At 43.9% G+C, this 13,086-nt stretch overlaps 2 protein-coding genes across 2 annotated transcripts; both read left to right on the forward strand.

The window, feature by feature from the left end:
- The first annotated feature begins 8,843 nt into the window (after nucleotides 1-8,843).
- On the forward strand, nucleotides 8,844-10,051 carry MPC1L (mitochondrial pyruvate carrier 1 like). The gene is made up of 2 exons (XM_038587193.1): nucleotides 8,844-8,981; nucleotides 9,087-10,051. Exon 2 carries the CDS (start codon nucleotides 9,097-9,099, stop codon nucleotides 9,466-9,468), a length of 372 nt encoding a protein of 123 aa, XP_038443121.1. The 5' UTR covers nucleotides 8,844-8,981; nucleotides 9,087-9,096; the 3' UTR covers nucleotides 9,469-10,051.
- Nucleotides 10,052-10,223: 172 nt separating this feature from the next.
- LOC100683203 (ras-related protein Rab-2A-like) lies at nucleotides 10,224-11,737 on the forward strand. The gene is made up of 2 exons (XM_038587192.1): nucleotides 10,224-10,457; nucleotides 10,747-11,737. The coding sequence occupies exon 2, from the start codon at nucleotides 10,929-10,931 to the stop codon at nucleotides 11,568-11,570; it is 642 nt and encodes a 213-aa protein (XP_038443120.1). The 5' UTR covers nucleotides 10,224-10,457; nucleotides 10,747-10,928; the 3' UTR covers nucleotides 11,571-11,737.
- The last annotated feature ends 1,349 nt before the right edge of the window (nucleotides 11,738-13,086 follow it).

The following is a 13,086-nucleotide window of genomic DNA, read 5'->3' on the forward strand; positions in this document are numbered from 1 at the left end:
TGCCAAAAAAAATAAATAAGTCCTTCCAGAGAAGGACAAGCATTATATGGTCTCATTCATTTGGGGAATATAAAAAATAGTGAAAGGGAATAAAGGGGAAAGGAGAAAAAATGAGTGGGAAATATCAGAAAGGGAGACAGAACATGAGAGACTCCTAACTCTGGGAAATGAACTAAGGGTGGTAGAAAGGAAGGTGGGCGGGAGGTGGGGGTGACTGGGTGATGAGCACTAAGGGGGACACTTGATGGGATGAGCACTGGGTGTTATTCTGTATGTTGGCAAATTGAACACCAATAAAAAATAAATTAAAAAAAATACTGGATGATCCACTCACTCAAAGGTTTAAAAAAAAGGGGGGGTCTTCATTTCTGGGGCAAAGAAGTATGAGAAGGTAGCACTGAGCTATTTCCAATGGCAGACCCTCCAATGAGGCCCTGGCAAAAGAAGCAGGTGGAGGGAGGCTTTGCAGCCTCTTGCTCCATTTCCCAGTTTATTCCTGGTCCATTTGCCATGGACCTGGTCAGAGGACGTGTGAAGAAGGCAGAAATCCAACAAAAGCAACTGTTTGGTGGGGGCTGGACCCAACCTACCCCCTCCTGCCACTTGATCACACCCAGGGACCCAGGCCAGGCAACAACCCACTTTATAGCTAGAGAACGTGAGCTACAACACACTTAACTGACTTTCTCATAGCCACTGAAAAATCCCCCCAACCTATCCTTTAGCTGCTGTGTCCTCAGGACAAAAAAGAGCATACATAAAGGCAAAAGATTAGAATCAGGCCCACAGACAACTCTAAAATTATTTTCAGCATTTACTGAAAATAGCAGAGCCAATATATCTGCTTATTGTTTTATTCATCCAGCTTTTCTTGAGGCACTCTGCTATTTATTCCCTTTGGTAGAATTTAAGAGCAAATATTCCAAGGAGATCAGTATAGATGTGGCAAAGAAAAAAAAAAAATTTCTGTTCCATAAAACACCCAAGTCTTAAATGTTCAGTTTTCACAGCTGTAATTCATGAATAGTCATAGGTTTTGGAAGTGTTGGCTAGCATTCCAGGGCAACTTTAATGAAATACATAGTGTTGCTGGGGCGCCTAGGTGGCTCAGTCGGTTAAGCATCAGACTCTTGGTTTTGGCGCAGGTCATGATCTCTAGATCCTAGGATCGAGCCCCCAGGTTGGGCTCCATGCTCAGCGGGGAGTTGGCTTCAGGATTCTCTCTCCCTCTGCCTTCCCACCACCACCACCCACGCTTGCATGCCCACATACTGTCTTTTAAATAAATAAATAAATCTTTAAAAATAAGAAAATAGGGACGCCTGGGTGGCTCAGCGGTTGAGCGTCTGCCTCCAGAGTCCCAGGATCGAGTCCCATATCGGGCTCTTTGTGTGGAGCCTGCTTCTCCTCTGCCTGTGTCTCTGCCTCTCTCTCTCTCTCTCTGTCATGAATAAATAAATAAAATACTTTTTTAAAAAAAATTTTAAATAAAAAATAGGGTCACCTGGGTACCTTAGTCATTAAGCATCTACCTTCGACTCAGGTCATGATCCCAGGGTGCTGGGACCCAGCTCCACAGTCAGGATCCCTGCTCAGCGGTGAGTCTGCTTCTCCCTCTGCCCCTCCCCCAGTTTGTGCTTTCTCACTAGCTCCCTCTCAAATAAATAAAATCTTTTTAAGAAATAAAAATTAAAAAAAAATACAAACTAGAATGTCACCATCATTAGAGTAACAATTCAGGCAAGAATCAGCAATGAATGCTAAAATTAGTAGGTTAAATATCTGATGAGAAAATAGATATTTACATCATCTCAAAGTATCTCCCCATAAACTACTTTTTACAAAGGGGAAAACACAGACTTTATGGTGGAGAATCCTGGAAAATACTGCCTTACTATCACTAATAAGCAGACACACAGACATCATGTGCCTCCTAATGGGACTAATGCAGTGAGGGACACAATGCTCTCATGGGGTTCCTGTCCAAAACGAACACCCTGAAGACAGTCATGAAGGAACATCAAATGAACCCAAATTGAGAGACATTCTATCCAACAGCTGGCCTGTACTATTCTAAAATTTCAAGGTTGTGAACACCAAAGAAGGGCAGAGGAAGGCAGAAGGGTTCCAGATGGAAGGAGATGAAAGAGACATCACAATTAGATGCAGTGTGTCATCCTGGTCTGGATCTGGGACTAGGAAAACAAAATGGTGATACAAGCCATTATTGGGACAAGAAACAAAATGTGAAGTAGAACTACAGATTATGGTATTATACTGTGAAATGTCTTGATTCTGGGTATCCTGTGGTAATGTAAAAGAAAGCCACAAGCCTCCGTATGCTTAGGAAATGCACTCTGATGTTCTTAAGAAATACCCTTCGAGGGAGAGAGAACTTTACAGGGGATGTTGCACAATGTTGAGAGTTGGGTAAATCTCAGCGAAGGATATGTGGGTGTTCTTTTGGCACTTCTTGCTTTGTTATACTTGCTTTATTTTTAAGATTTATTTATTCATGAGAGACACAGAGAGAAAGGCAGAGAGAGACATAGGCAGAGGGAGAAGCAGGCTCCCTGCAGGAAACCTGATGCAAGACTCAATCCCAAGGTCCTGGAATCACACGCTGAGCCAATGTTATACATACTTTAAATTGTTTTAACTTTTATATGAGCTTGAAATTATTTCAAAATAAGTTCAGGGGCACCTGGATGGCTCAGTTGGTGAAACGTCTTGCCTTTGGCTCAGGTCATGAGGGAGCCTGCTTCTCCCTCTCCCTCTGCCCTTCCCCCTCCTTGTGCATGCTCTCTCTCAAATTAATAAAATCTTTTTTAAAAAAAATTTTAAAGGGGATCCCTGGGTGGCTCAGTGGTTTGGCGCCTGCCTTTGGCCCAGGGCATGATCCTGGAGTCCCGGGATCGAGTCCCGCATCGGGCTCCTGGCATGGAGCCTGCTTCTCCCTCTGCCTGTGTCTCTGCCTCTCTCTCTCTATGTCTATCATGAATGAATAAAATCTTTTAAAAAAATTTTTAATAAAAAGTTCAGAAGAACAGTTAAAATAAAAAGATGTGCTCTACTGTGGTCCACTGCACTGGAGCTCACTGAAGGGTCATGTCGGGCTAGAGTTGTTAACGTCAGGGTCCTGGGGTCGAGTACTGTGTGGGGCTGCTCAGAGGAAGCCTGCTTCTCTCTCTGCCTATGTCTCTACCTCTCTCTCTCTGTGTCTCTCATGAATAAATAAATAAAATCTTAAAAAATAATAAAAAATAAAGTAAAATAACGATAAACCTTTAGCTCTTTAGTCTCCTGCATTAAAGCCCAGTGAAATTCGCAGCAAGGCTAATTTACCCATGGGGAAGGGTAGTCACTGGCCAGCATTACCGTCAGAGCACCCAGCTGGGCTGACTTGCTTCAGGTTAACACGCTCCTGGCTTGCTGACCTGAGGCCTTTGATTTTTTTTTTTTTTTTTTATGATAGTCATACAGAGAGAGAGAGAGAGGCAGAGACATAGGCAGAGGGAGAAGCAGGCTCCATGCACCGGGAGCCCAACGTGGGATTCGATCCCGGGTCTCCAGGATCGTGCCCTGGGCCAAAGGCAGGCGCCAAACTGCTGCGCCACCCAGGGATCCCTGAGGCCTTTGATCTGTCACAGAACTAATGTACTTTGAGATTTGCAGACCACTGGACTTGGGGAATGAAGGAGCAGAACTTTCCCAGGCCACAGAGGCTAGCAAGTCCGTTTGAGGCTGCCTCAGCTTTCTAATTAGCTAAAACATCTTTTATCTTTTAGCAAAATGTTTTTCTCTTTTTACGGTCACGTAAATGACTTTACTGACCTCCCTCTGTGCATCTGTAGACCCTGCCCTCCTTTGCAGAAAGAACAGAATATTCTTGTGCAACCCCCTAAGTACCAAAGAACCAGACCTTCTTGCACAACCCCTTCCTCCCTCATCCCCTGGGGCTCCAAGGAACTTCTAGAATTTCTTGCACAACCTCCGTGCACTGAGATAACTGTAGTTGGCATCATGCAGTCTGCACGTAATCAAGAAAGGTCACAGACCATTGCACTCCTTTAATTGATTAAACCCCTTTAACTCTTTGAGGAACCTCCACACAGTTTTCCAGAGTGGCTGCACCAGTTCACATTCCCACCAACAGTGTAAGAGGGTTCCCTTTTCTCCGCATCCCCTCCAACATTTGTTGTTTCCTGCCTTGTTAATTTGCCCCATTCTCACCGGTATAGCAGCAATGGCCACGATAGCCAAACTGTGGAAGGAGCCTCGGTGTCCAACGAAAGATGAATGGATAAAGAAGATGTGGTTTATGTATACAATGGAATAGTACTCAGCTATTAGAAATGACAAATACCCACCATTTGCTTCAACGTAGATGGAACTGGAGGGTATTATGCTGAGTGAAGTAAGTCAGTCGGAGAAGGACAAACATATGTTCTCATTCATTTGGGGAATATAAATAATAGTGAAAGGGAATATAAGGGAAGGGAGAAGAAATGTGTGGGAAATATCAGAAAGGGAGACAGAACGTAAAGACTGCTAACTCTGGGAAACGAACTAGGGGTGGTAGAAGGGGAGGAGGGCGGGGGGTGGGAGTGAATGGGTGATGGGCACTGGGGGTTATTCTGTATGTTAGTAAATTGAACACCAATAAAAAATAAATTTAAAAAAAAAAGAAGAAAAAAAAAATAAACCCCTTTAAAAATCTCTGGGCCAGGCAGAAACCTCAGAGTCGGGTTGTTCGTTTTTTTTTTTAAAGAATTTATTTATTCATGAGAGACACACAGAGAGAGACAGAGACATAGGCAGAGGGAGAGGCTCCATGCACGGAGTTCAATGTAGGACTTGAGCCCAGGACCCCAGGATCATGACCTAAGCCAAAGGCAGATGCTCAACCAATGACCCACTCAGGTGCCCCCAAAGTCGGCTTTTGGACAAGAGTCTACCTTCTCCCCGGGTGGCCAGCCACCTGAATAGAGCTCATATTCCTTTCTAATCAACATTCATCTCTTGAGTACTAGCCTTCCAGGCAGCAGGCAGCCAAACTTGGGTGAAGTAATATTACTTATGTTCTCTAAGCCTAAAATTCTTTTGTCACTATCTTTGTTTCAGGCAAGTTGGATTCTTATAGCTTTGCTCATTCCTAGCCCCGTATACCCACTCCAGTTTCTCTTCATGTGCTGGCCAAGCTCTATGACCATGCCTTACCTTCCTCTGGGGCCATTTATTGCAACTCTAAATACCAACAAATATCTACCAGGCACAAACCTTATACAAAGACTGTATTCAGCCAGCATCTACTGGCCTGGAACCAACCAGGAAAGTCACACATTGTCTGTACCTCCATTTCTCTGGCTGTAAAATCCCTACTGAAAGGTAGACCTTGTCTTGTTCAATTTGGACCAGGTCCAGTCGGCACATTAAAAGAGGCTCCTGGGGAGAAGGAATGTTTCCTTTGGTGATATTTTCCCTGGTCTGAGGGAACTTACAACATAGGTGGAAAGACAGAAACACATCAGATGTTAAAATGATTTGTGTAGAGGACTGATGTGAGAAATAGGAAATCTTAATACTGGTGTACTGCAAATTCACTATGTCATCATGGCAAATAACATGATGTCTTAAAGGCTTCATGCCTTATTTATAAAATGAGGGGTTGGAGTGGATGACAATGATAATAGAAATGTACTGAGCACATATTATATGCCAGGCCCTAGACTAAGCACCAAACAAAGATTAATACACTGAAATCTCACAATAGTGCTGTGAGGTAGGGACCACTACCCCCATTTTACAGATAACCCGTGAGATCCTTTCAACTCCAATGGTCCAGAACTATGTGATTTCAAGTTAAGTAATATGGTAAACTGTTATTTTCCAAAGGGGCCACGCTATTTCCCATCCCATATGCTTTTCTTAAAGTGTGACTCTGACACTCCTGCCTTTAAGAGATGGGTCTGTGTCCTCTCATTGACTTTGAGTGGGCTTGTGATTGGAGAAAGTGATGTTATGTGACTTCTGAGGCTAGATCACAAAAGCCAATCTAGCTGATACCGTTTTCCTATTGTGACACAACAGATGACCACATACTCAGTGACTTAAAACAGTATCTGCTATTGTTAGCTCAGTCCATAGGTCAGAATTCTAGGCACAGCATGGGTGGTTTCTCTGCTCTGGGAGTCACCAGGTTGAATTGAAGGTGTTGGCTGGACTGAGTTGCCTGGGGGCATCTAGGGGAAAATCCACTTCCAAGCTTATTCACGTTGTTGGCAGAATGCAGTTCTTTGTGACAGCAGGACTTGAGGTCTGCCTCTCCTTGCTGGCTATCAGCAGAAGCTGCGCTCAGCTCCTAAAAGTTCCCCCAAAATTCCTTGCTAACATGTCCAACTCCACCCTCAAAGCCAACTGTAAATAATCTCCCTCACATCAAATCCCTTGAACACTTCAAATCTCTGACATCCTCTGTTTCTGGCTTTTAGAATGGACCCAGATTTAAACGACTTCAGTGATTAGATCAGGCCCACATATAGAATCTCCCTATCTTAAGGTCAACTAATTTGGGAACTTACTTACACCTGCAAAATCCCTTTTGTCACACAATCGTGAGAGTTAAATCTAATCATATTCGTAGGTCTCACCCAACTCAGGGGGCAAGGGTCACTGGGGGTAAAATTGTGCCTACCACATAGCTCCTATTTGATTCTCCCGTTATGTTATTTTTGGAGCGTGGCCACCATACTCTGAGGAAGTACAAGCAGCTTGAGGAAAGGAACAGACCAGCTGAGCAACCAGCCAACAACCAGTATTAACTTGCCAGCCATGTTAGTGAGCCATTTTGAAAGTGGGTCTTCCAGTCCCAAACTGAGCTGCCCCAGTTGGTGGTAAGGACAGCTTATTGAGTCCCACTCAAATTGCAAATTCATGGGTAAAATAAAGGACTGTTGTTGTAAGCTACTACTAAGTTCTGGGGTGATTTATTACACAGCAACAGGTAATCAAAATGAAGTAACAACCTAAGTAGATGATCTACTGAAAGATTTTTGCAGACAAGGAGTGGTAATTTACATTTTTAGGACAATGAAACATCTGATGATGTAGCCCTAAAATGTCATTCAATTCATGGTTGCTGATTTATTAATTCAAACTTATACTGAACTAATTTACTCTAGTATATTAGCCCTCCATATTTGGAAGCCCAGCATTTTAAAAAGGTTATCTAAAACTTATGCTGCTTCCTTTTGAGCAATGGCTAAACTATATATTTTAAGCTACATTTACAAAATATTTGGGATGTAAATAAACAAAAGATAATGAATGTATTAATTTTTAAAGATACCATGGCCTTGTTTATAAGTCACTAAAGTATTAGTACCTCAATGTATATTTAATTACTTTTCAACAGGTATTATTTTCAATAGGAAACACTTGGAAAATAACCATCAGTTTGTCATTAAGAATTTTCATCAATGGGGGTTATCTGGGAGGCTCAGTTGGTTAAGCATCTGCCTTTGGCTCAGGTCATGATCTCGGGATCCTGGGATCAAGCAGGGAGCCTGCTTCTCCCTCTGCCCCTTACTCCACTGGTGCTCTGCATTTCAAATACATAAATAAAATCTTAAAGAATTTTCATCAATGGATATTAACTGTTAGGTGAAAGACTGTTGGAGTAGAACTCCTCTTGGATTTTTTGTTGATTACAGAGGGGGAGAAACGTGGTAGACAAAGCCTTAACCAAATAATCAAACTTAAAAGACAAAAATAAAAACAAAACAAATAATCAAACTTAATATCACCAATGATATTGTAACAGTGACATCATGTGCCTTCTTCCACTGTGATGCACTAAGGACAGACCATCACATGTGTAGTGTTCTTGCCCTGAAGTGTTTAATCTAAATCTAATTATGAGGGAATCCCTGGGTGGCTCAGTGGTTTGGAGCCTGCCTTTGGCCCGGGGTGCGATCCTGTAGTCCCGGGATCGAGTCCCGCGTCGGGCTCCTGGCGTGGAGCCTGCTTCTCCCTCCTCCTGTGTCTCTGCCTCTCTCTCTCTCTATGTCTATCATAAATAAATAAATATTTAAAAAATACTCTCTATGTCTATCATAAATAAATAAATATTTAAAAAATAAACTAATTGTGAGAAAACACATAAATCCAAATTAAGGATATTGTGAAAAAACATTGACTTATATTCTTTAAAAATGTCAGTGTCATGAAAGACAAAAAAAGGGGGAAGGAGCTCCTCTAGGTTAAGGGAGTCAATCGAAAAGAGGTAACTAAATGTGAATCTTGATTGGATCTCCCCTTTCCAACAAGAAAGAAAAAAAAAAACAGCTATGAAACTATAAAACTTAAGTATGCACTACATATTAAATAGTAGTGTACCTAATGTTAAGTATCTGAGTGGATTACTGTACTGTGGTTAAGGAGGAGAATGTCCTTACTAAGAGTCAGATACGGAAATATCTAGGGGTGAAGTGTCACTATATCTGCAACACTCAGGAAAACTGTATAAGGACTAACTTTGTGGACCTGGTTGTAGGATTTCCTATCAACACAGTCCACAGACTGGGCAAAACAAGCAAATTTCCCTTTGGCTAGTTAAGGAGAAACACATAGCTGGACACTCACCTCCCTGGTGGTGCATGGGGCCCTGAGAGTCTTACCGTGGTCTCAGCACAACGGCGAGTGAAAGACGAGGATGTGGCTTCACTTTTGCTAGAGAAACAGACGTACGCGCACACAGGAGAGCACTCAGGCTCTGCACCCTCTACCGCAGCCCTACTCAAGCGTGACGGCGAGGCCGTGCCTCTCGCCCAGAGGCTCACCTGACAGCAGTACGTGCCTGTCCGATGCACTTTACGGCAGTCACGCGAAGGCGTGGGGGAGTGCTTACGCCTCCTGCGCCCACAGGCACGCAACGACAGCAGCACACGCTGTGTGGAGCGCTTTATGGCAGCCACGCGAAGGTGCGAAGGCGGGAAGCCAAGGGCCGGTGGGCCCACGCTGCGCGGGGTAGGCCCGGCGTCCCACGTCATCATAGGCTGCCTGTTATTTTGTTGTCACTCCCACAGCTGAGCGATCATGGCGATGGTGGCGGGACTGTGGCAGAGGGCGAGAGACTATATGAAGACCAAGGAGTTCCGGGACTACGTGACCAGCACGCACTTCTGGGGTCCCCTGGCCAACTGGGGCCTACCGCTGGCCGCCATTAAGGACATGAACGCATCGCCTACCATAATCAGTGGCCCTATGACGACAGCACTCATCTTCTACTCAATGGCATTCATGCGTTTCGCCTACCGTGTACAGCCTCGAAACTTGCTGCTGCTGGCGTGCCATAGCACCAACGTGGTGGTGCAGAGTGTGCAGGTGAGCCGCTACCTAATTCACCAGTACGGCGGGGACTCTGCTGCCGCCACCGCCGGTCTCACCCAGCGACCCTATGGCTGTTAGCAACTTTGAGGATGATGACTTCTGCTAGACAGCCCGCCGCCAGCCCCAACCTGTGGTCCCCGAAATCTGGCTGAGAAGGCCCTATCAAATCTCGGCAGCTTGCAAGCCCTGACCTATTGTCCTCCCTGAAGAAAAGACCAATGAAGTTTGGTTTTGAGTCTAATAAAAAACAAAAACAAAGAAACAGTGCGACTCTGATTTAAACCTGCAGTTTGCTTATTAAGAAATAGAAAATAGCACAGAACTGAAGGTGTAGAGTGTTGTTTATTTCGTCACCTGGAAAGAAACTTATTTAGGTGAGGGTAGATTGGCTGGTTTTCCTCTTCACGGGACCGGCACCTCGAGGGTTAGTTTTTACAGGGGAGGAAAACTGAATGAAAATGCCCCTGAGATCGCGTTTCGTTACTTGTTTCTTTACTTGTTTCGGGCCTCCAGACCAAATAATGGTGCTTAGTGTTATACATGATTTTGAAAACTTGGTATAGACATTAATCTCTTTACGGGAAAAATAAGTCGGGAGCTATTTCTACTGAGGGAACTACCTCGGAGGGGTTTAAACGAATTCAGTGAAATACAGGTTAGACTTTTCAAAAGTACTTTTTAAAAACAATTTTTATTTATTTATGAGAGACACAGAGGGGCAGAGGGAGAAGCAGGCTCCATGGAGGGAGCCCCACGTGGGACTCGATCCCAGGTTTCCAGGATCACGGGACTCCATCCCAGGTTTCCGAGATCACCCCCTGGGCTGAAGGAGGCGCTAAACTGTTGAGCCACCCGGGCTGCCCTCAAAAGTACTTTTTAAGAGAACCTAGAATCTCTTGGTGATTGGAGAGCGATTATAATTACCATGGAAACAGGATAAACAACTCTGAAGTCAGTTGCCCCGAACTCTGAATTCTAGGTAAATAGAAAATTAAAACGACGAAATCACCATCGCTGCCTTTCTTCTTCATGCCTAAAAAAGGAGGAAATGGCAGTCCGTAAAACGGGTAAGCCTATGACCCTGTGTTGAAAGCTAGTTAGGGTTGGGGGTGAGGGTCAGTGGTCAACAGTTTTAGGCCACAGTGTCCCCCTGGTTATCCTGTGGGTGCTAAGGACTTAAGTCAGGTTGAATGAGGTGGGGAAAGAGAAGGGCGGGGCTGTGGGTGTAAGGCCATTGTTCCTGCCACAGAGGCTACACTGTAGGGTATGACCTCAGATCTCCTGCCTCTGGAGGATGTGGGAAGTTCCAGAGTGGTGTACGGGGGGAAGAGCACTTAAACTCTACTTTTGTTAAAGATTTCAAATGCAGATTGTTCGACTGAGCTCGGTCGGCCCCTGACTCCCGGCGGCTGACCGCGACGGCTGCGGTGGGCGGGGCCTGGTGTTTCCAGGCAGAGAGCGGCGCCAGGGTGAGGGGCTCGGAGAAGGAGGAGGAGCAGGGGCCGGAGGAGGAGCCGTGTGCCCAGACACCGAACGCCATGGCCTACGCCTATCTCTTCAAGTACATCATCATCGGCGACACGGGTGTTGGTAAATCATGCTTATTGCTGCAGTTTACGGACAAGAGGTTTCAGCCAGTGCATGACCTGACTATCGGTGTAGAGTTTGGCGCTCGAATGATAACTATCGATGGGAAACGGATAAAACTTCAGATATGGGATACGGCAGGGCAAGAGTCCTTTCGTTCCATCACGAGGTCATATTACAGAGGCGCGGCAGGGGCGTTACTAGTGTATGATATCACAAGGAGAGATACATTCAACCACTTGACAACCTGGTTGGAAGATGCCCGCCATTATTCCAATTCCAACATGGTCATTATGCTTATTGGCAATAAAAGTGATTTAGAATCTAGAAGGGAAGTAAACAAAGAGGAAGGGGAAGCTTTTGCACGAGAACATGGACTTATCTTCATGGAAACTTCTGCTAAGACTGCCTCCAATGTAGAAGAGGCATTTATTAATACAGCAAAAGAAATCTATGAGAAAATCCAAGAAGGAGTCCTTGACATTAACAACGAGGCAAATGGTGTTAAAATTGGCCTTCAGCACGCTGCTGCTACTAATGCCATACATGTAGGCCATCACGGAGGACAGCAGGGCGGGGGAGGCTGCTGTTGAGTCCACCCTTTTTACTGTCTCGCTGCCCAAATTCGGCTTCTCACTTCCTCTCACTCTCCCTTGCTCAGCTGAGACCTGAAACTATTCGAAATGGCTTTATGTCACAAGGCTTTAATCCTTCGAATTGTTGTATAACTTTGAATAAATGGTTAATGTTCACTTAAAAAGATTTTGGAGATTGTATTCATATCTATTTGCATTTGTTTTCTAGGTCAATTGATGTGATTAAATATTGTCTCGCGCCTTACCTAGGAACTGAACTGTACTAAACACTACAAAGTCATCTTGAGTATTTTAAATCTGCTTGTATGGTTAAGTTTCCCAACATCTGTGGTGACCTAATGTTTAATATTCTAGAACTGTCCTCAAAGAGTTTGTCAATTTTCAAGGCTATAAGAAAACAGGAAGGCCTCTTTTAATTCTCTACTTATAATTTACTTTCCATATATACAGTTTAACCTGCTTGGGTGTAACCAAGCTTGAATTCTTTAAAGCAGTTGCATAAATTCTATACTGTTTAGAGCTTAAAGCTACAGAAACATTGTTAGGAATTGCTTGGACACTGAATTTTAAAATTTTTGACATTGTTAACAAGATGTTCATCTTCTCTTGTCACTAGTCCAAGAAAATATGCTTAATATACATTACTAAAGGCTATGTATGTGTTAACTTGTTTTAATGCCAAAAGTTTGCTTATGTGTCCACAATTTATTTTTTTTTTAAATTTATTTATGATAGTCACACAGAGAGAGAGAAGAGGCAGAGACATAGGCAGAGGGAGAAGCAGGCTCCATGCACCGGGAGCCTGACGTGGGATTCGATCCTGGGTCTCCAGGATCGTGCCCTGAGCCAAAGGCAGGCGCCAAACCGCTGCGCCACCCAGGGATCCCTCCACAATTTCTTTAAGACCTCCTCAGAAAAAAAAAAAAAAAGACCTCTCAGAAAAGGATCTGTTTGCTTTAATGAATATTGTTGGGTAGAGACACAGTATAATGAGTGAAATGGGCAGAAGAACTCCCTACACCTAAGAGACTCCAAGAAGAATGAATGTCCATATTTAGATGGTACATTATGAGGACTTTAATCTTTCCTTAACACAATAATGTTTTCTTTGGCTTTTATTCACATGATTTCTAAGTATATTTTCCATGCAGGACAGTTCTTCAACCTTGGTGTACAGTAACTGTGTAAACTTTTTCTTTCAGTGGCAACCTATAATCTTTATTTTTTTGGGCAACCTATAATCTTTAAAATATGGTAAGTATCTTCTCTGTTTTGAAGGGGATATGACAATAAATCTACCAGATGGAAAATCTTGTCAAAAGTAGAAAAGCAAAAAAAAAAAAAAAAAGGGGACGCCTGGGTGGCTCAGCAGTTGAGCGTCTGCCTTTGGCTTAAGGTGTGATCCTGGAGTCCCAGGATCGAGTCCCACGTCGGGCTCCCTGCATGGAGCCTGCTTCTCGCTCTGCCTGTGTCTCTGCCTCTCTCTCTGTGTCTCTTATGAATAAATAAATCT

This window comes from Canis lupus, chromosome X (genome assembly GCF_011100685.1).
Source record: "Canis lupus familiaris isolate Mischka breed German Shepherd chromosome X, alternate assembly UU_Cfam_GSD_1.0, whole genome shotgun sequence".
Taxonomy (NCBI): Eukaryota; Metazoa; Chordata; class Mammalia; order Carnivora; family Canidae; genus Canis; species Canis lupus.